The sequence below is a fragment of the Nanorana parkeri genome, unplaced genomic scaffold, assembly GCF_000935625.1.
Source record: "Nanorana parkeri isolate BGI_ZX_2015 unplaced genomic scaffold, ASM93562v1 scaffold65, whole genome shotgun sequence".
Taxonomy (NCBI): Eukaryota; Metazoa; Chordata; class Amphibia; order Anura; family Dicroglossidae; genus Nanorana; species Nanorana parkeri.
The window spans coordinates 2,625,754-2,646,774 of NW_017306333.1; the positions used below are offsets into that span (position 1 = coordinate 2,625,754).

General features: G+C 39.8%; 1 protein-coding gene across 1 annotated transcript in view; it reads left to right on the forward strand.

Moving 5' to 3' along the window:
* TBK1 (TANK binding kinase 1) overlaps nt 1–21,021 on the forward strand; it is a 46,308-nt gene that overhangs the window by 19,495 nt on the left and 5,792 nt on the right. Inside the window, exons 8-19 of the mRNA XM_018576387.1 lie at nt 1,928–2,107; nt 4,745–4,941; nt 6,957–7,015; nt 8,867–8,958; nt 9,366–9,467; nt 10,798–10,855; nt 11,718–11,839; nt 15,613–15,689; nt 17,343–17,382; nt 17,741–17,842; nt 17,938–18,034; nt 18,231–18,337. Of these exons, the coding sequence (XP_018431889.1) occupies nt 1,928–2,107; nt 4,745–4,941; nt 6,957–7,015; nt 8,867–8,958; nt 9,366–9,467; nt 10,798–10,855; nt 11,718–11,839; nt 15,613–15,689; nt 17,343–17,382; nt 17,741–17,842; nt 17,938–18,034; nt 18,231–18,337 (1,233 nt within the window). The remainder of the gene's footprint in view (nt 1–1,927; nt 2,108–4,744; nt 4,942–6,956; nt 7,016–8,866; nt 8,959–9,365; nt 9,468–10,797; nt 10,856–11,717; nt 11,840–15,612; nt 15,690–17,342; nt 17,383–17,740; nt 17,843–17,937; nt 18,035–18,230; nt 18,338–21,021) is intronic.

Sequence of the window (21,021 nt, forward strand, 5' to 3'; positions counted from 1 at the left end):
GAGGGTGGCTACTTTTGTTCCCCACGGTCACTGTGTGTGTTGTAAAGTAGTCACGGCTCCAAGCTCACTCCCGTGATGGACTACAATCTCAATACAAATTACAAACTAAATGTGAGATTGTAGTCCATCAGAAGAGTGAGCCTGGAGCAGTGACTACTCTTCAACACACACAGGGACCATGGGGAACACAAGTAGCCACCCTACTGAAGGAAGGACAGTGTCCGCACCAATTCAGAGATGATTTGAGGATCTAAAGGTGAGTAATGCACAAATAAGATACATTTTTGTTGCTGATTCAGGTGCTTGAATGCATTTGTAAGATTTAACCCCCTTTAGTTTAGTGTCACTTTAATGTAAAACAGTCCTTAGGGAACAAGCTGATTCTGCAGGATACTAAAACTTTTAAACATCAAGAAGCAGCATCCATTGTAAGTAATTTCATCAGCATTTGAAATGGCTTAAAAACATATTGACTAGGGATGCACCGATATATCGGCCGCCGAAACATATTGGCCAAAAATGGCACTTTTGGCATGATGCTGAAAGTGCCATTTTCCTGCTGATACAGCGGCGCACCCATGCTCTCTTTCCTCCCCGCTGGGCGCTGCTCTGTGTCCCAGCGGGGAGGAGAGAAACTGACAGCCGGCCGAGCGCTGCGGGAGGAGAGCGCTGTGAGCGGCCGGCGTCTCCTCCCACATGCTCAGCCTCCTGTGTCCGGCAGAGTGGTGTGTGGGCGGAGACAAACCGCGCTGTCACAGGAGGCTGAGCTCTCCTCCCTACACCGCTCGCTCAGACTCCTTTTGACAGCGTGTCAGGAAGGAGAGCAAGGTACACACACTCAGAGATCAGTGATCATTGAGGACATGGTATGTGTACTATATCCTCAATTATGAATGAATGGGAGTGATCTATATCCCCTCCTGTTCATTCATAGTTGTAGTTATAGTAAACACACTCAAGTTATGAATGAACAGGAACACTCATAGAGGATTCCTGTTCATTTGTAACGGGATACAGAAAAAGAGATTGAGGACTCTTGTGTTCTCAATCTCTTTTTCTATTTTAAAAGGGAAATATCAGAGGTCTGTTTAGACCCCTAATATTTCCCCAAAGCCCCTAAAAGTAAAGTAAAAAATTAAAATATTTAATAAAAAATGAATTAATAAATAAAAATAAATATAAAAAAATTAAAAAGTTTTATAAAAAAAATAAATACAAATAAAATATTTTACAAATGTGAAAAAATGTAAATAAAATTTCCGGTATCGGTTTCGGCCTGACAATTTTTTTTTTTATTCCAGTTTTAAAATTTCCATTTCGGTGCACCTCTAATTTTGACTTTAATATCACTTTAATTGGCTGATTGGATTATGGAATGCTATTACAAGCTGACTGATTGGTACCATCGCCTGCTGCTGGAGCTAACTAAATGCACTGTTGCTGATCTTACTGGCCATTACTAACTGTTATTGCTTTAGTGACTGCAGACTTGGATTATGTCACTGAATTAAGTTACCTATATTCATAATGTGGCATTTACCTGATCCCACCAGTTAGATGACATTCTCACTTCCATGGGTTTCACCAGACACTCCTAACTTACTGAATTCCTGGTGCCACAATAACTTTGTGTATATAGTATATCTGCATTTGTCCACAGTCATTAGTCTACTTAATTTAACACCTGTAATGGCTGTCTCCATGCTTCTCCTTTGCTTGGTTTCCTTTAAAATGAACCATAATGAGCGGCTCTAGGGCACATATTAATTATAATTGTATTCAGACATTTTCCAACCTGTTGCAACATCGTCTTCTGTCCACTTAGTTTAGCCAAATATGTAATGTAGCAGTTTTTGTTTTTTTACATTACTTATATTTGATGTAGTCTGCGTGTTGTGCAATACATTTTTCCTTTTCTCTTTCTTAGTGGCTTGCAAGTTCTCTTTACTCCAGTGCTGGCAAATATTCTAGAAGCTGACCAGGAGAAATGTTGGGGTTTTGAGCAGTTCTTTGCAGTAACTAATGATATATTCCATCGAATGGTGATCCATGTATTCTCTCTTCAGCAAATGAGCCTCCTCAGGATATATAGCCACACATATGATACGTAAGTAAGAGTCGTGTTCTGTTATTACATGAAATGTGCTTTGAAGACATCTATTCTGGAGGCAACCCTCTAAGAGGGGAATGCCCCTCACTTTTGTGAGATTTACTCTGACTTTCTGTTGTATTTATTGGACAGTTAGTGAAGGAAAATCTCCCCAATGGTATACAGAATAAAACACTTGGCAGGGGTTTACCGATTCCTTACTCAATCCATAACTTTTTATGGATTGAATATCCATAATAAAAATAAAAGCTGAACTCCAGACATATATAAAAACACCAACTTCTTGGAAAACTAATTCTAAAAATAGTTACCTGCCAAAGAAGACTAGTGGACCTCTGTCAGAATCTTTAGCATCCATCTCATCCTGGTGTCTCCCAATGAATGTGTCCCACATTGAATGCTGTGGTTCCATTCACTGGCCCCTGTGTTTCACAGAACACAGTAATAACATATGGGTCAGCAGGGGGAAGCACAGCGGGGACCAAGCAATTGACACAGCCCCCTGTTTATCAGATATAAAGAACCAGTTTGAGGTTGTGGCTCTTTAAGAGAGTGAACTGAGGGCTTACCACTTACTGGGGAGGTAAATGTTCAGTACAAGCCATCACTGTAGTATGTTTTTTTTAACTCCCAGAATCCAAACAATCTCCCAAAAAGTTAAACCCTTTGGTCCCCTTTCTCCCAGTTTATGTAGAAAGCATGTAGAGGGGCATCATTTTCTGTAGATGCCTGTAATTTTGCTCATGTACATACCAGTAAGCTGTAAACATTACACATTGCCATAGAAGATTAATTAGATTGGGATGGTTGTAATTGCATTTGGGGCAGAATGTGATCCATTTGGGAAGAATAGTGGGGGAACTTAATAGGGATATTAAAGACTTGGTATAAACGATGTAGGATTTCTCTCCAGTTCTTATTTAGGATAACTTACAGGTAGACTGCCAGGACTCTTCGGGACTGAGGTAGAAGATGGTTGCCCGCGTGTTGTTGTGGTCCTGGGGCAGTGGTGGGTCAGTGTATAAAGCTTTCCTCAGGGTATGATAGGACCATGATTGGTTTTGCTTTTCTTTTGGGTCAAAGAGAGACCAGTTTGCATTGGATAAGTTTGGGGGTTGACAAATGTTGGATCTCTGAAAATTCTTAACCTGTGTATATTGCAAATGGTACATGTGATTATGATGTAGGGCAATGTTTATCCGATTAATCGAACTTAATAATCGGCTAACTAATCGATTTTGAAAATAATCGTTAGCTGCAGCTCTATTATGATGTTTCTGTTGCAAGGTAGAAAATGGCAGAATCTTACCTTTTTGTATCGGGCTAGTTGCGCTTTCTTTCTGTTGCCATTGTTTATAACTATTTTTTTATTGAAGTGTAGATTGCCATTAATTTTACCTTTTTATAGTTCAGATTCTTACATTTCTTCTGCAATTATTTGCTTAAGGCCTTGTTCACACCAAGCGCGTTCCAGGAGCAGTTGCAGACCGGATCAAAACTGCCTCCAATGTATTCCAATGGTATTTTTTGCTCCAGTTCACATCGCAGCCTGCAGGTCCAGAGCAGGTGAAAAAACTGCAGCAAGCCCTATTTGACCTGTTCTTGATCTGCAAACTCCTCAAAAACGCATGCAAGTGTCTGGAACGCACTGAAAGCCCATGTTAAACTAAAACATTTTTAAAATTAGTCAAAAACGGCCCGGAACGCATCAAAAACGCGGCACAACCCACTGCACTGCGTGTGCAGAAACCTGAGCGGATCTGCTCTGCATTTGGTGTGAACAAGGCCTAACAACATAGTTTTACAATAAAGTCACATTGTATAACAGAAGGATAAGTAGGAGACTGCTGGCAGATGGCGTTGGGAAACCAGCTTGAAAACATAGTGTAACAAACAACAGTGCTTACTTGAAGAACTACAGAAGTTACAATCATCCCAAAAACATTTTATCCAGTGTAACCATGTAGCTCTACATTTCATGTAGTATGATGGTCTGGTTTTTCTTATGCCTGGTTTTCATTCCTGAGTTTAATTAGTATATGTCAGAGCAAAAGAAAAAAAGAAAACTGTAGTACATCCCTGCAGCGCTGCACAAACTGTTGGCCCTATATCAATCCTGTATAATAATAATATTAATAACGTGCATTTTCCCATGTTTTATCCCTTTTAAAGACGTTGCAAGTTGATCTGCCAGAAATGCACTCCACTTCTAAGTCCTATTGTAAGGTGACAACAGAGTGTTTTTGTTGACTGAGTGGTGTTAGCCTACCCAGGTCCCTTTTGCTAAACTATTAAAGAACACTCCTTCTCTTGTATACAACCTTAGCACTAATTGATCCAAGATCTGTACTGGAAGGGCTAATCGGGTTTCTTAAGATAACACAGGAAATGTGGACAGAACACAGGACAGTGCTGAATTTCAGACAAAATTAATAGGTATTTTTTGCACTTATTGTACAAGGCCTGGCCAGGTAGGGGATCTAAACACCTGGTCTTCAAGCAGTTAAGGATAGCATTAGGATAAGATTCTGGTGTGAGTCCCTTAATAACAGGTTACATGCAAGCCTCATAAATATATTTACAATTGTCTATCAGTTTTGGTCACTCATTATTGTATCTCATAATGTTTTACAGGCCTGCAGACTTTCATGACTTGATCTACAAGCAGACAAAAATTCCATCCCAGAACCAGGAGCTGCTGTTTGAAGGAAGGAGGCTAATTCTAGAGGCAAACAGACAGGCACAACACTTTCCTGTCACCACAGAGGAGAACCCAATTATTTTGGTAACCCGGGAGATGTTGACCATCATTGGGCTACGATACGAGGAAAGTAGGTTGGACAGATAATCCAGCTTTGTAGTAGTTAGTGGCAGGCAAACCTGCAGTACAATTTTTTGCACAGATGTCTTGGTTGTTTCAAATGAACTTTTGCATCTAAAAGTAGTTTAGACAGATGCTATGGAGTCCCCACTAAAGGTTTGTGCTTCCATTTCACTGTTATATCTGAATCATAATGAACTTTTTTGATAATTTTTTTAAATAAGTTTTTTTCTTCTAACATGCAGAATGGCAGCTCCCATTTTATGGTCAGTTTTGCAAGGGAATATACAGTAGCTGTTGGTAGAATAATGTTACTACTTGTTCTAAAATTACCACAGTTCCCTTAGTTTATTAAAAGGGAATTCATGAATTATTTCCAAGGAGCTGCTTTATGTATAGTTCATGAGCTGTTACCAGGCTATTGATATTTAGATATTTTTCATTATTCTCACCAAGCAGTAAACGCATTTTAAAACAAGCCCTCACTGATCCCTGTAGTTTAAATAATTGTCGAGCACTTCAACCTCAAGGTTCACTGACAAAACACTAAGGCTGGTTTCCCACCTGGGCGTTCGAAATATGCGCGTATGACGCGCGTTTCGACAGCGATTTGTGGTTCACGTAACGCGTGTCAAACGCGTGTTTATGAGCGCTATCCGGCTGTATCCTAATGGATACATGCGGAAATACGCCCCATAGAAGCTCATGTACTTCTTTGGGCGTAGTGAGTTTTTTCAGCGCTTTCCGACGTGCTGAAATACGCCCAGGTGGAAACCATGCCCATAGGAAATAATGGGATGTCACTTGCTGGGTGTTTTACAGCGCGTCTATCAGCGCTGTAAAACACCCAGTTCTGAACCCGGCCTAAAGCTAGCTAAGTTCTCCTCAAAGCAGCTAAATGCACCCTGATTCCTCTCCCAGCAGTGACATCACAGCCTTCCAGCTTTCTAATGTAAACATAAAACTCTGGAAGGTAGAGGCAGAGTGAGCTGAGCTGCTGAGAGAGCCAAATTAAGTGCGTTTGCTGTGAAATGGCTCAACAATGCTACAGAAGATAATTGAGGCTTATTTATTTGTAACTTTAATTTTTTTTAAACTTTTTGATGTCTCCATAAAGAGGACCTGTCACTTCTTATGCTATCACATAAGGGGGGTTTCTTAGCCCCCCCTATGGGATAGCAATAAAGTTAAGTGGGAAAAAAAATAGGAAAAAAATTTAAAGTTACACATAAAAAAGAATAAAAAAAACATTTTTTTTAAAGTCCCCCCATACATACACGCATGCAAACAGGCGTTGGGTGCGCATACGTGCGAAAACGACTATTGCGCCCATTACGCCGCACATGTTGCATATCTTCGCGAACGTCGGAATGAGAGCAATCATTTTAGGGCTATCAATCACGGATAACACTAAACTGATGAGCAGTAAAAGCTTTTAAAGCTTCATCTATGGTCAATTTTGGGTATGGTAGTTTTTTTGCGATTTCGCTGGTGCGCGCAATTTTAAAGCTTGACATGTTTGGTGTCTTTTATATTTTACCAAAAATATGGGTAATAATCATTGTTTCCTAATATAATACAAAAATTACTTTTTTTTTCCCAAAAATTTTCAATAATTTTTCCTTAATGTAGTAGAAAATAAAAACCCCACTGGTGATTAAATACCACCATAAGAAAGCTCTATCTGTCCCCAAAAAATGGTATAAAATTTATTTCGGTACAGCGCTGCATGACGGAATAAATGTCAGTCAAAGTACCGCAGCGCTGAATACTGAAAAATGGCCTGGCCAGGAAGGGGGTGTAAACACCTGGTCTTGAAGTGGTCAATAAAGACGCTTTCTTGGCCAGAAGCCTCTTTGGGAAACAGAGTTGTTGCTAAGTCTATTGCTGTTGATTGTGTGATCCTAGCCTCCTTATTTGCAGATTTCAGGACAGCCTTTTAAATAATACATAAAGCTTAGCTTTGTGTGCTTCAGCTCGATTTGCAGTGCTCCTTGTAATAATGTCTTGTTTTCATTCTCCTAGTATTTTTGCCAAAGCTTCAAACGCATTATGACCTGGATATAGATGCAAACTTGGCAAAGGTTAGTATTGTAATAACTTTAATATTATCTTTGTACATCTTAAAATTTTTAGCAGACTATGCATGTTCTGTGTATTCTGTTACAGCAAAACATAACTATTTTCAGAGATATTAGATACATTCGGTATCACTACCTGTCATTTTGATAGCAGAGGCAGTATGGGCAAGGCAGAAGCTGGCCTGAACCAAGCTGAATCATCTGGGGTGGATATTTTCAGCCTGTAACATCTAAAGCTCAGAACATGTACTTTTATCTCTATTTGTATGGGGGGGGTAAATGTGAAATCTTGCAAAGGTAACATGGTCAAGAAACATCTAGATGCTATGTGAAATGTGTGGTCAGTTTGACATTGTTGGGGCTGTTCTGGAAAAATCACGATGTGAACAGACACTGTTCGAATTGTGGCCGGCAGGAAATTAAAACACTGTATGGCCAGCTTAACCCTTTCCACTATACACAATCAAATATGTTTCAGCTGTAGTCAGTGTTTAAGGCCTGTCGCATCATGTTTGTTAATTCACAGATCTAGAATGTATTGAAAGCCCTACTATTTTGCTGTCAAATAAAGCCACCAAAACATTTCGGCCAAAAATGGTACTATGGGCAAAATGCTGATTAGTACCAAAACAGCCGAAAATACAGTGCATTCCTAGTTTCTCTCCACCCCACTGGGTGTCCCTTCCGATCCCTACTGCTCTCCCCTGCCTGTGTCGACAGAGGGGATCGGAAGGGACACAAGCCGATCCAGCTGCCGGCACCCAGCGGGGTGGAGAGAAGCTGTCAGGATGCCGGGCGGGGCAGTGCAGGAGGAGAGCTCGGCCCTTGTGACAGCAGGGGCAGTCAGGATGGAGAGCGGAGCACAAACACTCAGCGATCAGTACTGATCACTGAGTGTTTGTAAATAACTGAGAACTTGGTAAGCTTACAATGTTCCCAGTTATGAATGAACAGGAGGTGCTATACATCACATCATAAATATTTACGATCTGCTCACTTATAAATGAACAGGAAGCAGCTCAGTACAGAGGCTTCCTATCCATTCATGACTGGTTTGATAGTAAATATTTACTATCAACCTAGTCATGGATGGACTATTCATGACTAGGTTGCGATAGCAGGCTGGCTATTGCACCCGCCCACTCTCTGCTGTCAATCATCATGGGAGGACCTGATGGAGAACTTTCTCCTTCAGGCCCTTCCTCTGCTGATTGACAGTGGGCAGATGCAATAGCCAGCCTGCTATTGGCTAATGTTTTTTTGGCTGGCGTTACACTTAAAAAATGTACCTGTTCCAACTTACATACAAATTCAACTTAAGTACAAACCTACAGTCCCTATCTTGTATGTAACCCAGGGACTGCCTGTAAATACAACATTTGAGCCAGTTTTTCTTTAAGATAAAAATCTAAGCATATAACATCAGTTGATTATATAGTAAACTCTCTGTTATCTGGAATTCAACTAACCAAAAAAAAAAATCCCCCGTGTACACACTGTTGTTCTGTTCTGCGGCATGTTATTGGAAATGGTCGTGTGCTTATTTGTCTTAATTTGTTTTTAAGTGTGTCTATTTATTGGTCTTGATTTGCTTTTCATCACTGTATTTCAATATTAATATGAAGTCAATACAGGGTTTATGTTATGATATGGTATAGTGTGGGGTATGGCATTAGTTAGACCTATTTTTAATACTAACTCAAGCAACCAGAAACTACATTTATCCAGAATCTACCAATCCCTGTGGATGCTGGATAACGGGGAGTTTTACTGTATATTTATTGTATACTCGTCTGCAGTATTTTAGGAAATCTACAATAGATGATATGTATCTCACTTTTTCTCCCCCAACAGGCAGTTACCGGGGTTGTCTGCTATTGTTGTAGAGTTGCCTCAGCCTTGCTGCTTGTACAGGAGCTTACAAGAAAAGGGATTTCCTGGCTTATGTAAGAAGATTTTTAAACTACATGTTGATCATAAGTTTGTATTGATCAAAGTCTCTCTCTATACTACTTAGCCATCCAGTAAAATATATTATCTGGTCTACTGGTGTATACACTCATTGTATTTGTTTTATTTTTTTATGTGCTTGGGTAAAAAATGATGGCAAGGGAACTCCAGCATGCATCATTCTGTTTTATGCTAGCCCTCACCACCCCTGCTGTGTAGCTTTCTGCCCTTATTTTACCATTTACTGGAGGTTTTCTGACCTAAAACTGGAGAGAAATAAGGGGGCCACAGATGATCCTTTTTTTTATCTTGGTGTCCACTGGCTTTCCACTTATTTTTGTAATTAAATCATTTGACTTCCCAGCTAGTTTATTTGCTTATTTAGAATGTTTATCTTTTCTAGTGAAGTAATGAAGGATGAGTACAATGAGACAGTTCATAAGAATACTGAAGGTACTCTCAGATTCAACTTCTGCAACAGAACTGTAGAAAAGGACCTGAAGATGTAAGTCTTTGCAATGTTCTTTGAAAATGTATGCTTTTACTTTGGCTTATCATCTTTAGTCTTCAGGCTTGTAGCATGCATCTTTGATATGTCTTCAGTTTCCCTAAGTGGATTTGATCCTGTGATGAGGCATAGGATTATATAGATAACATTTTCTATATGACTTTACTAAACCTTTAAAGGAGAACTATGAGATGAGTGATTTCCACTCACCTCATAGTTCTAGCTGATCTGTGACAATGAGACTGCCACAGGTCGGCTCAGTAGATCGGGAGGTGAGCGAACACATACCGGGTTCGCTCACCTCTCGATCCTGTCACGGCTCTCTGCCGTGACAGGGGGAGGGGCTGGATTCCCCTCTCCCCGCTCCGATCCGCCAGCGCTGACTGGCAGAACAGACGGGGGAGGGGGCGGGTACAGCTGGCTCTGCCTAGATAGGCAGAGCCAGCTGTCACTCGCGCAGCTGGGCGGATCCCGACGTCCAGGTCGGGATCCGCTGCGGCGTCTCGGTATACCGCGAGCTGTAGCTCGCGGTATACTGAGCTTAGGGTAACGGGAGGACGCTAGTTTGTGTCCTCCCGTTACCCTAAGGAGAACTATGGGGAAAAACACTGACCCCATAGTTCTCCTTTAAAAGCAGGATGCAGTTAGGTCTGTTCTATAAACTGGGGAAACAGAGTGCATTTTTTTTAAAGTTGCAAGATAAGAGATAGATAGGTTTAGGTTCATGTTCTTGTTTTAAATATAGCTTGTGTCTCAAAGACACTGGAAAACAAAAGTGTTGTATTCTCAGTTAAACAAATGCGCACTTGGCATAGGTGCCCATTATTGAGATTTGTAGTCCATCACTCCCATGACAATCTCAATACAAATTAATGAACTAAACCTGAGATTGTAGTCTATCACGGGAGAGAGCTTGGAGCGGTGGCTACTTTACAACACACACACAGGGACCATGGGGAACAAAAAGTAGCCACCCTCCAGGAGGAAGGACAGTATCAGCATGATCTTAGAGATGATTCAAGGATCTATAATTGAGTGATGCACAAATAAGATACTTTTATGTTAATAGTTAAGGTAGTTGAATGCGTTTTTAAGATTTAAGTCCTGAGTTTAGTGTCACTTTATGAAATAAAGACCAGCATGTTATTGAAACCTGTGGTATAGTTCTGCTTCCAGCTGTGTGCTGGATCATTGTTTGAAGTTAACCGATTTGGAAAAGCACCTCTGTCTAAACGTTTCCCACACATATCTTTGACAGTCTTTAGTGTGATTAAATGCTTTTAATCCTGTTTCCAGCTTAATGATTTTATTTAATTCATGATCACAGATATGAACATTTAAGTGTGGAACCAGAAATATATGAAATACATTCCAAGCTGCTGCGGGTGAGTGTTTTCTCATTGCCCTTATGCTTGCCTGATTAGGTTCAAATTTAGAGATTACACTGAAATTGTCTTTTTGTGTCTATATAATGTGGACATAATGGATATTCTCAAGACTAACTTATTACGTTTAATTGTAAAGGCAAAAATGTTTTCTTTTATTGAATGGGTAAAACTGTAATAGTAATTACATGAATTTGGTGATTAAAGGAGAAGTATTGGGAGAGTAAAGTGTACTCTTCCCAACATTTAGAGCCAGTGTGTTACACTGCAGATGTCACATGTCAGCTCTATAGATCAAGATCTGAGCGATCACAAACTGTTGATCCCTCAGCTCACGGTCTTCTGCCTGCAAAGAGCAGTGGTGACGGTTAGTCGCCGATCCCTGCAGGGATTCTCCCCTTTCTAAATAATATTCATGAATCCAGTGCTGACTGGAGGGACAGACAGGGGAGGGGGTGAGCACAGCTGGCTCTAGAGGGGCAGAGCCAGCTGTCAATATTGTCAGGATCCACCCTGCTGCCTGATGGTCAGGATTTTTCCTGGCTTTGCTAGGTCAAAAAATAGCGGCAGGAGCCCACTAAATGCTGACTTTGAGTCACAGTAAATGTACTGATTTGACCCAAAAGAGGACTTAAGCCAAAAAAAGGTTTGGCTTTAGTTTTCTATTAATATGAAGGCAAAGGAAATATCAAATAATTCCAGTATACACTGTATTTTTAGTATTTAATATAGTCATTGAGGGGAATTTATCAAAACTGGAGCAGACATAATCTGGAGCAGTTGCCCATGGCAACCAACCAAAATTTTATTTTATGCATTGTTTATATTTTTGAATTCTGAACATGCTAATTTTGTATTTCAGCTTTCTGGTTCACATCAAAACCTAGAAACCTCCCTGCGAGATATGAAGAATGAATTATGTCCTGGAGGTATCCTTACAGACTCTTGGCTCAGTGTTGAAGGCACACAACCAAGTGACAGAAAGTAAATACGCTGATTATGAATATTACCAATTTTAAAAGAAGATTCTGAAATGTTTATTACCCTAGTTCATCTTCCAGGACAACACAGCAGGAGATGCAGTATCTTCCCCCTCTGTAGACACTAAATATAAGATAGATAGCCCTAAAAAAACACAAGCACTTCCATCTTTCAGCGAGTACTGATTGGCTGCATCAACTGACAATTTTCCAGCATGTTCCTTCAAGAAAAGTCAATCTGACGATCAACTTTTGTCGAGGAGGTAGGGCCACCCACGGATCAAATTTCCTTCAAAATTCCACCCATGTGTACCCAGCTCTAGTTTCCTTTAGCTTATAATAAGAAGCTGCGCTGAATTGGTTGCGGATGTTGTGGATTTCCTGAAGGGTGGTTGGGGGATTAGATACAATGAGGACTATGTTATCTGTGAAAATATTATTTTATAAGATTTGCTGAGGGGTTTGCAGTACATTTCCAGGCCTTTGATGCTGGGGTGAGTTCTAATGTGTTCAGTTAAAGGTTCCAGAGCCAAAGCAAAAGTAATATGGGAAAACGAAAAACCCTTGTCTAGTGCTCCCTAACTCCTTAGAGAGCATGCCTGCAGAGAATACCTTAGCTGATCGAAAAGAGTAGAGCGACATGATGGCTGACAATATGCTGTTAGGAATCCCCTATCTACCCTGTCAAAGGCCTTCTCTGCATCTAAGGATAGACCCAGAGACTGTGTTTTCTGGAGTTCTGCAAATTTCATAGAATGTTACTAATCTTCTGGTGTCATCTGGGACTTTATAAGGCCAACTTGATCAGATGCTAATAACTGACGCATTGTGTAGTAATCTAAGGGTGATCGGTTTAGCATTCATTTTTGTGTCGGCATTAGGTCTGTAGTTATTAGGGGAGGAATTGTCTTTTTCTGGGTGAGGAACTGTCGCAATTAATGCTTGTAACATTTCTTTCGGAAGAGAGCCAGAGGTTGCTTCTATATTGTAAATATCTGCTATCAATACCCATGTATGACTGGGTAGGAAATCAATAACTTTATTGATTTTCTGTGGTGTAAAAGGCTGAGATAGGGATTGTAGGTGTTATGGAGAAAGCATGGGGAGATGGATGGCTTTCAAAAACATTTCCATAGTAGATATTGATGGTTGAATAGTGCGAGGATCTCTTTGTGTGTCATAAAGTGTGCTAAAGAATTTGCTAAATGCATCAACAATATCCAGTGGGTTGACAGATTTATGTAGTAGGATTTATTATGGACATTATCTTATGTTTAAGATTTAACCTTTCTGGTTAAATAGGCACCAGCTTTGTGTCTTCGGACATAGTGGTTAACCTTGATGTGTTGAAGGTGCTATTGGTATTTGCGGACATATAATGTGCTCATTTGTTGTCTGTCTTTAGGTGTAGCTGTGGATAATTGGGAGGGTAGGAAAGCTTTTGTTTTGGTCTTCAAGTCTCAGGGTAGTAGTTGATCAATCTGCAGAGTCCTCTGTCTCTTAACATAAGAGCTCATGTTAAGTATAAGACCTCGCATATGAGCTTATGCACATTCCAAAGGGTATATCAATCAATGTTGTCTGTATCATTCATTTTAAAAAAATGTTTGTGGGCCTCAGCTGTGTGTTGTGCCCATCAGAAAGGTGATGATTTGCCATCAAAGAGTAGGCTTATTGCGATTACATTCAACCATGTTGATTGCTATAGGGGCATGGTCAGACCGTGTTATAGTTTCAATTGTGGATGAGGAAACAGTCTGGAGAGACCACTTGTCGGTTAGGAAAAAGTCAGTCCTTGAACTTAAAGAATGAGAAACAGTAAAATACGTAAAGTCCTTTGTTGACAGCACTGGAGCTGCTAGATTGTAAGCTCTCATAAGCAGGGCCCTCCAATCCCTATTGTACTGAAACTGTATTGTAATTGTACTGTCTCATTTGGAACCAGGACCAGGAAATTATGTGACGAGGATTAGGGATTTGCTGGGATGCATTCCAAAGCTGATTGGAAGAGGTTACGTGATCATGGGGATGTAGCGTAAAACATTTATTTATAGTAGAGGTTTGATTGGTTAACTGGTAATTCAGAACCGACCAAGGAAAATCTTTGAAAGTATGGGTAGTATAAAGTGTGCATTTTGTGGAGTAAAACCAGGAACAGTACTGTATAGCACAAAGCATTGTGCTATACAGTACTGTATAGCACAAAGTGTCTCCCTCTAGTGGGCCTACATGAAACTGAAAGGAATTATGTTCCCAATGTAATGATTCCATAAGGGCAAGACTGGGATATTTTAATTCTCCATATCCCCAGTGTGAGGCTTCTGGGGTTAGGGGTTGGTGGCCCTGCTGTGCCAATTCAGGTCCCATCTAGTAGTTGTCGTAGTCTCCCTAGAATGTACTACTTGCTGATTTACTTTCAGCCTCTTTTGCATTCCATGGTGCAGTCTGGCTGATGTCATATGCCCAGTTTCATAGAGCAGAAATTTGATTTCTATTGAGGGCAAAGCCCCTTCCCTGTAGAATACCTCAATTTGCTGTCAGCTACTGCATAGGTATAATCCACTGGCAGGGATCATGCTCCTATTACTCTGCTGCTGCATTTAATATGACTACTAACAGTTTCTTGCAAAAGCAGCCATTGCTTATGGCAAAACCCAGGGGGTTGTTCGTGGAGGATTTAAGTGTCTAGTTCTTCCTTGTTATGGGGGGGGGTTATATTTGGATGTTCACTCTGGTGAATTCTCTTCCATTTTACCCAGTATTGTTTCCGTGTAGGTATCATTAGGTTTTGCTTTCCCTGGTTTTTGGCTTTCAGACCAAGACTGGTATAAAATTTGGTTTTCATACCTACATACATTGTGCTCTTTGTGCCTTTGTTGCCTGTCCCCTGGTTTAAACTTTTTCAGGCCTATACAGGTGAAACTTGAATAATTAGAATATCATGCAAAGTTCATTTATTTCACTAATGCAACTTAAAAGGTGAAACTAATATATGAGATAGACTCATTACATGCAAAGCAAGATAATTCAAGCCGTGATTTGTCATAATTGTGATGATTATGGCTTACAGCTCATGAAAACCCCAAGAACCCCAAATCCACAACCTCAAAAAAGTAGATTATTACATGCAATCAATAAAACAAGGATTGTACATAGAACAATATCGGACCTCTGATAAGTACAAGCATGCATATGTACTCAGTACTTGGTTTGGGCCCCTTTTGCAGCACTTACTGCAATTACTTTTGCACAATATTCTAATTATTCGAGTTTCACCTGTAATTATGGTATACTCAGCCAAGAAGCGATTTTGGCCTTGAGGGCTCTGCTATCCTCTAGGTATGCGCCAGTAGCTCCTACCTATTCCTTTTATGTACTTTGATTTTGAAAGTTCAGGTTCCAGTGCTATTTTTAAGGATTGCCATCTTTTGTCTTTGTCCTAACACTGTGGATTTCAGTTGCAGAATGCTCTGACTTGGAAGAACCAAGCAATTGAGGAAATCTTCTACTTTGCTTTTTTTTGGTTCTGTTAAAGGCATTAAAGCTGCTAAAAATGTATAGCCTGCTGGACTCATGATGTTATTGTCCTACCTCACCATGGATTAGACTTCTTTTACAGTATAAACTGGTAAAGGGAGCTGCTTGTATTTTTTTATGGCTGCCATGTCTTGTGTTCCTGTCTGAAGAGGAAGGAGTCATCTCTCACTGTGCTTAGGTGAAAGATTCCTGTAACCATTTACCTGGAATATTGATATTTTTCTGCCTCTGCCCCTGTAGTGTGGAACAACTGCAAGTGCTGCTCAGTTTGATAACAGAAATCAGCTCTCAGTTCAAAAAGGACAAAGCACAGCGTAGTAAGTACTGTTTTGCTTACTGGTTTTTCTCGTTAACAACGTATACTTTTTTGCAGTAAACTACAAGTAACTGCTGTGTGAATAAAGTAATAGATTTGTTACCCTTCGAAATTATAATTTAAATATCTTGAATACAGTTACATTTAAGTGAATCCAACCCAAAAAGCAAAAATAGATGAACTTGACTTACAAATTAAAGCCAAACTCTTTTTAAGTAGCAGCAGTTTTTTCCTTTTGCGATAAAGGTTTTACATTAAAAAAACCAGCTGACCATTGTAAGCATCCCTGTCAGTGTCTCAGCCCTCTATCTGCCACTTTTGCTGGATAGCTTGGTCTATTAAAGGAAATTAAAAAATAACAGACTTACTGGCTGGATGACTACCTAAAACTAAAGAAAAAAAAAAGCTTAACAAAGAAAACAAATGCAGTCACCACATCTAAGGATGGATACGCTGCAATAGATGTTATATTTTTGCTTTTGGGTTTAGACATGCTTTAACATAATTATACTATCATTCCTTCTGTAATTATTTTGTTTCTTCATGTTGGAATTGCAGAGTGAATTACTGTATGGTAATTTGTTTATTCTGGATTTTGGCAGAAGTTGAAGCTCCATGTACAGCGTTAAGCTGGACATATACTTTAATATTTTCTTTGTTCAACCTGCAGGCTGAACAAAGAAAATATTACACATTCCTCCATCAACGCTTACGAGTGTTGACCGAGGAATCTCTCTCTCTGTCTTCATTATATTTGGACAGCAGCCACCGGCTCATTGGCTGCCCGGCTCTGTTCGTTTGAAGATTTTCTGACCAGCTCCTTCGATCAGCTGAGCTGTGTTCATCAAAAACCGGCCGAAATTTGCATAGTGTAACTCCAGCTTTAGCCTGTGATCCAAGGACTTCACACGGCCTAAGGGATACTTTGAAGTATAATACATTGAAGTGCTGCTTCAGCACTGTTGCTACCTTTAGGCTAAGGCTGGGTTAACACCTGGGCATATGTAATATGCGCGTTTCACCGAGGGCTATCCGGCTGTATCCTAATGGATATGCGCGGCAAATACGCCCCAAAGAAGCTCCTGTACTTCTTTGGGCGTAGGCGTTTTTCAGCGTGTTCCTACGCGCTGTAAAACGCCCAGGTGGGAACCATGCCCATAGGCAATTATTGGTTTTCACATGTTAAGCGTTTTACAGCGCGTAGGAACGCGCTGTAAAACGCCCAGGTGTGAACCAGGCCTAAGTGAGGTTCCCAAGCGTGTCACACCAGCAGCTTATGTATGTTGTACCTTATCTGAGTACAATTTTTGGATTACTTTGCAGATAGTTTTTACAAAAAAAAAAAAACTACATCAAATCAAAATAATATTTAAAGCTAATATCTGATGAAGAAGCTGTCTTCTGTTATTAATAATGTAAAATTCTAGGCTACAGTTTGTGTGTAGACTACCAGGTAGTAAATTCCTCTTACCTGCATAGAAGTAAGAATTACCAGAGAGAAATAATAGTGTACAGGTAACTGTCAAAGCATGTGTAGTTTAAATATCATACCTTCTGCAGACAATGTATCCATGATGAGGTTTAATTAGCCAATGCATATTTGTGATACTAATGCTTTAAAACAAGTATTTTAAAATGTGTTCTCCCTTTACAGGACTTATGTACAATGAAGAACAGATACACAAGTTTGACAAGTAAGCATACATAGTGAGCTGTGAAAATTTGTCATAGCCTCATGTATAATATTATTTCAAAATACTAAGGATACAATGTAAAAATTAAGGATCTCTGCAGATTTGGCCTAGTGCACCTAGTGTGTTCTTATAGCTTTTTAAGTCTGATCTGGGAATTTGGCCCATTAAAGGAAGTTTTATTTATCCTTCATTGGGACAATGAAACATGGAATCCCATGCAATGGTACAGTTTTTCCTTCAGTCTTTATTCCACATGCCTTTTGAAAAAACAATGAGGAAAAACCAAGACAAGTGTTTTTTTAGCAGTGCATGTTGTTAGGGCATGATGTATTTGTAATGAAGATTTTGGTTTTCACAGGCAGAAGCTGGCCATTCATGCAACAAAAGCCTATACACTGTACAAGGAAGAATGTATTGGCAAGTATGAGGCCTTCCGCCTCAAAGTTCAGGAATGGATGAGGCAAGTTTACCTTGTTTCATTGTTGCTTTCTCCCTGGATGTGGCCGCAAGAGGAAACCAATGGTTCTAACAATCTACTTTACCTCTTTTTTTCAGAAAGATGATTCTTCTAAGGAAACAGTTATTCACACTCAGAAATCAGTGTTTTGACATTGCAGAAGAGGTTTCCAAATGCCAGCATTATATCAGCGAGGTACAACACCTACTTTTGCTGTCTTTGATAGATCACCTGAACATAAGTTGATCAAAGTACATGATCTCCGATCTGTTCCCTGTGTCCTTCAACGAACGGAGAGAAAAGGATTTTACGGTGAGTACCAAAATCCTATTTTTGTCTCCAATGCTATCAGTTATGCATTGTTTACTCATTGCTAATAATGTATTTGTAGTACCAGGAAAACATGCCTCAGAAGATGTTTGCTAATCCTGGAGGAATAAAGCCACCGGTGAACCAAATATACTCAAGCCCTAACACTCTAGTAGAAATGACTCTTGGGTAAGTGCTGATAATGCTGCAATATCTAGTGTGCTGCATAACAGAATGTTTAAAAATGATTCATCCTGTAAACATGCATACCTGGCTTTACACTTTAATGAATGGCCTGTTGTGATCCTTAGTTGTACGGTTCTATTTACTTAAAGAGTTCATGTTGGCTGTTATTTGTTTAGCATCACCTTCTTCCCTCTTCTAGCCATTTGGCTTCTGGAGCTAATGCAGCCACAATTTCTGAGCAATCGGCCCTATTCCCCGGAATAGGCCATTGATGTTTAGTCAGTGCCACATGTTTGAAATAAGGATGTGGTTTAAAATTGTGAGTAGTTTCCTTTTTAAAGTATGGTGCATCCCATAACTGACTTCAGGCTCTGGCATACTTGAGGCATCCTATCACACTGATAGAATTCTAAAAGTATAATCTGCATAGCCTGCTGCTGAGCTATATAATATGAGTGTTAGATGTTAACACATTTCATGTGTTATCTTCTTGTGTAAATAGCCAGATACTGCCTACCTCGTGTTGTTTTTTAACCTAAAATACTAAACTGGTTAGACAGGGTTCCTACTTTACTGATTATGTGATCTTAACAATATCTTTCTTCCACTTACCTTTGCAGGCCTTTGTACCTGAAAATGCTAGTTGCTTGGCTGTATTCTTGATCCAGTGGCTTCAGTATTTTCTAAATTACTATCCTGGAACAAGTATGTAGACATGGAGTTCTAGCTTTGCACACTGAAGGCTCTTTGTAGGTCATCTTCCAGGCTATTTTTGGTTACAGTAGTTTCTACATCACCAACATGGCATAAGCATGCATTGACTTTAAAGTAAAGACCTACTGGACCAACATTACATCCAGACAACGAGCATTTGCAGAGGGAAACGTCAATAATAGCAGCCTGAATATTTCATTTAATGTATTTTGGAAGAATTACGTTTAAAACCATCTTCAGTCCGTGTCATGCCATTTGACTGTTAACATGCAATTGAAATGCTCATCTATCCCCTTGGAACATTACTGTGACATCCAAACTTCCACAGACATTTCTCTGCATAGAAGTCATATATATATAAAATGGGCAGAGGTTAAAGAAACCTTTCCTAATGGAAACTGCCACAACTGACTTCTGCAAACGCCAGTTGTCTGGCTGTCTTGCTTTAAAATTTTGAGTCACTAACCCAGAACGAGTATGCAGAGGGACTTTATAATGACTTTCCTGATATGTATATTTGTTTTGGGTCAGTGATTTAAAAAGTATTAAAGTCATAGGGTCAGATGGTTGCACAGATTAGCAACATCAACCTAATAAGGCAGTTGAGGCCGCTGCTAGCTCTGTAAGTTACGTGTCCCTGATGGGTAATTTGCAGCTGAATGTATGTGGGGTGTTGCTGTATGCAACTCTCACACGGAGGATGCTGATGTCATGTATGTGTTATATGCTCTGGAGAGGGGGCTGTGAAAAGGGCTTCCCTGTTGGCTCTCTGACCTGGTACTGCTCATGTGTTTCCTCCCATTTTTTTTTCTTCATTCTTTTGATTGTTGTTACTGACATTGATACTTTTTTTTTAACCTATGACACTTCTTTATTTTTTTTTTGCACTATGTTTCTGTTTTGTATTTAAAAGATTCAATAAAAACTATCTGATTGGAAAAAAAAAATAAGTCATAGGGTCAGCATAACACATAGATAGTATTTTTAGATGGAAGGTAGAAATGAGTGAGGCTTGAGGACTCCTTCCAAAATACCATAAAACCTTTAGGGTGTATGGACAAATTAAAAACAAAATACATATTTGGTACGTCTCTGCACTACATGCCCATTTCCCCATGTTTTGTCTCTATAAAAAGTATGCATGGATTCTTGCTACTTAGTGTTCTCCTAACTTCCTTCGAGCTGATTAAAATCCAAAAAGGTGTTGTCAGACCTGCCTGAATTCTCCCCTGCAGGATTACAGAACACCTCCTCCTCTCCTCATGCCCCTAATATCTCAAATGCATAACAAAATCCTACTTCAGAAGGAAAGTTTTTTTTTTTTGGCCCTAAAACTAATTTTTCCAGTAGGATGTCATGTTACAGATGTTTTTCCTACTTGTTTAAAGTACAATCTTATTTGGCATTTTTAAATGAACCCCTTTGTGACACAGTTTTAGAAAAATATTTAGTTCCTGGGACCGGAGCAATTTTTCCATTGTTGCCATGTGTTTGTTTAAATATAATTTCCATCTTCCTCATTCTTTGCACCTACACATATTATGTACCATTTTTTTAAAGGACAAAATGGGCTTTAATTTCATGTAACATGCCTATACAATTACTAATTTGTTTTTTTAAAAAATGCAAAATTTTTTTCACAGTTTTGAAACCGGGAGTGAAATACAATGTTAGGGTGGAACAATTTTAGAATGTGGTATATTTGTCTCCTAACTTTAGTAGCCTTCTCGGCACTATATTTTCTTATTAACTACCTCCGGGCCGTCCGTAGTAAAAAAAAGGCCGGCCAGGAGCTCTCTCGATCTGAGCGGGCGTCTCTAGACGTCCGCTCAGACACGCCGCCAGGCGCGCGCGAGCGGGAAATGGCCGGAATTTAAAAACGGGCAGCGATGCCCGTTAATATACATGCGATCCGCCGGCTGTAGAGCCGGCCTATCGCATGTATGGGGTGCCGATCGGGTGTCCCCCCCCCC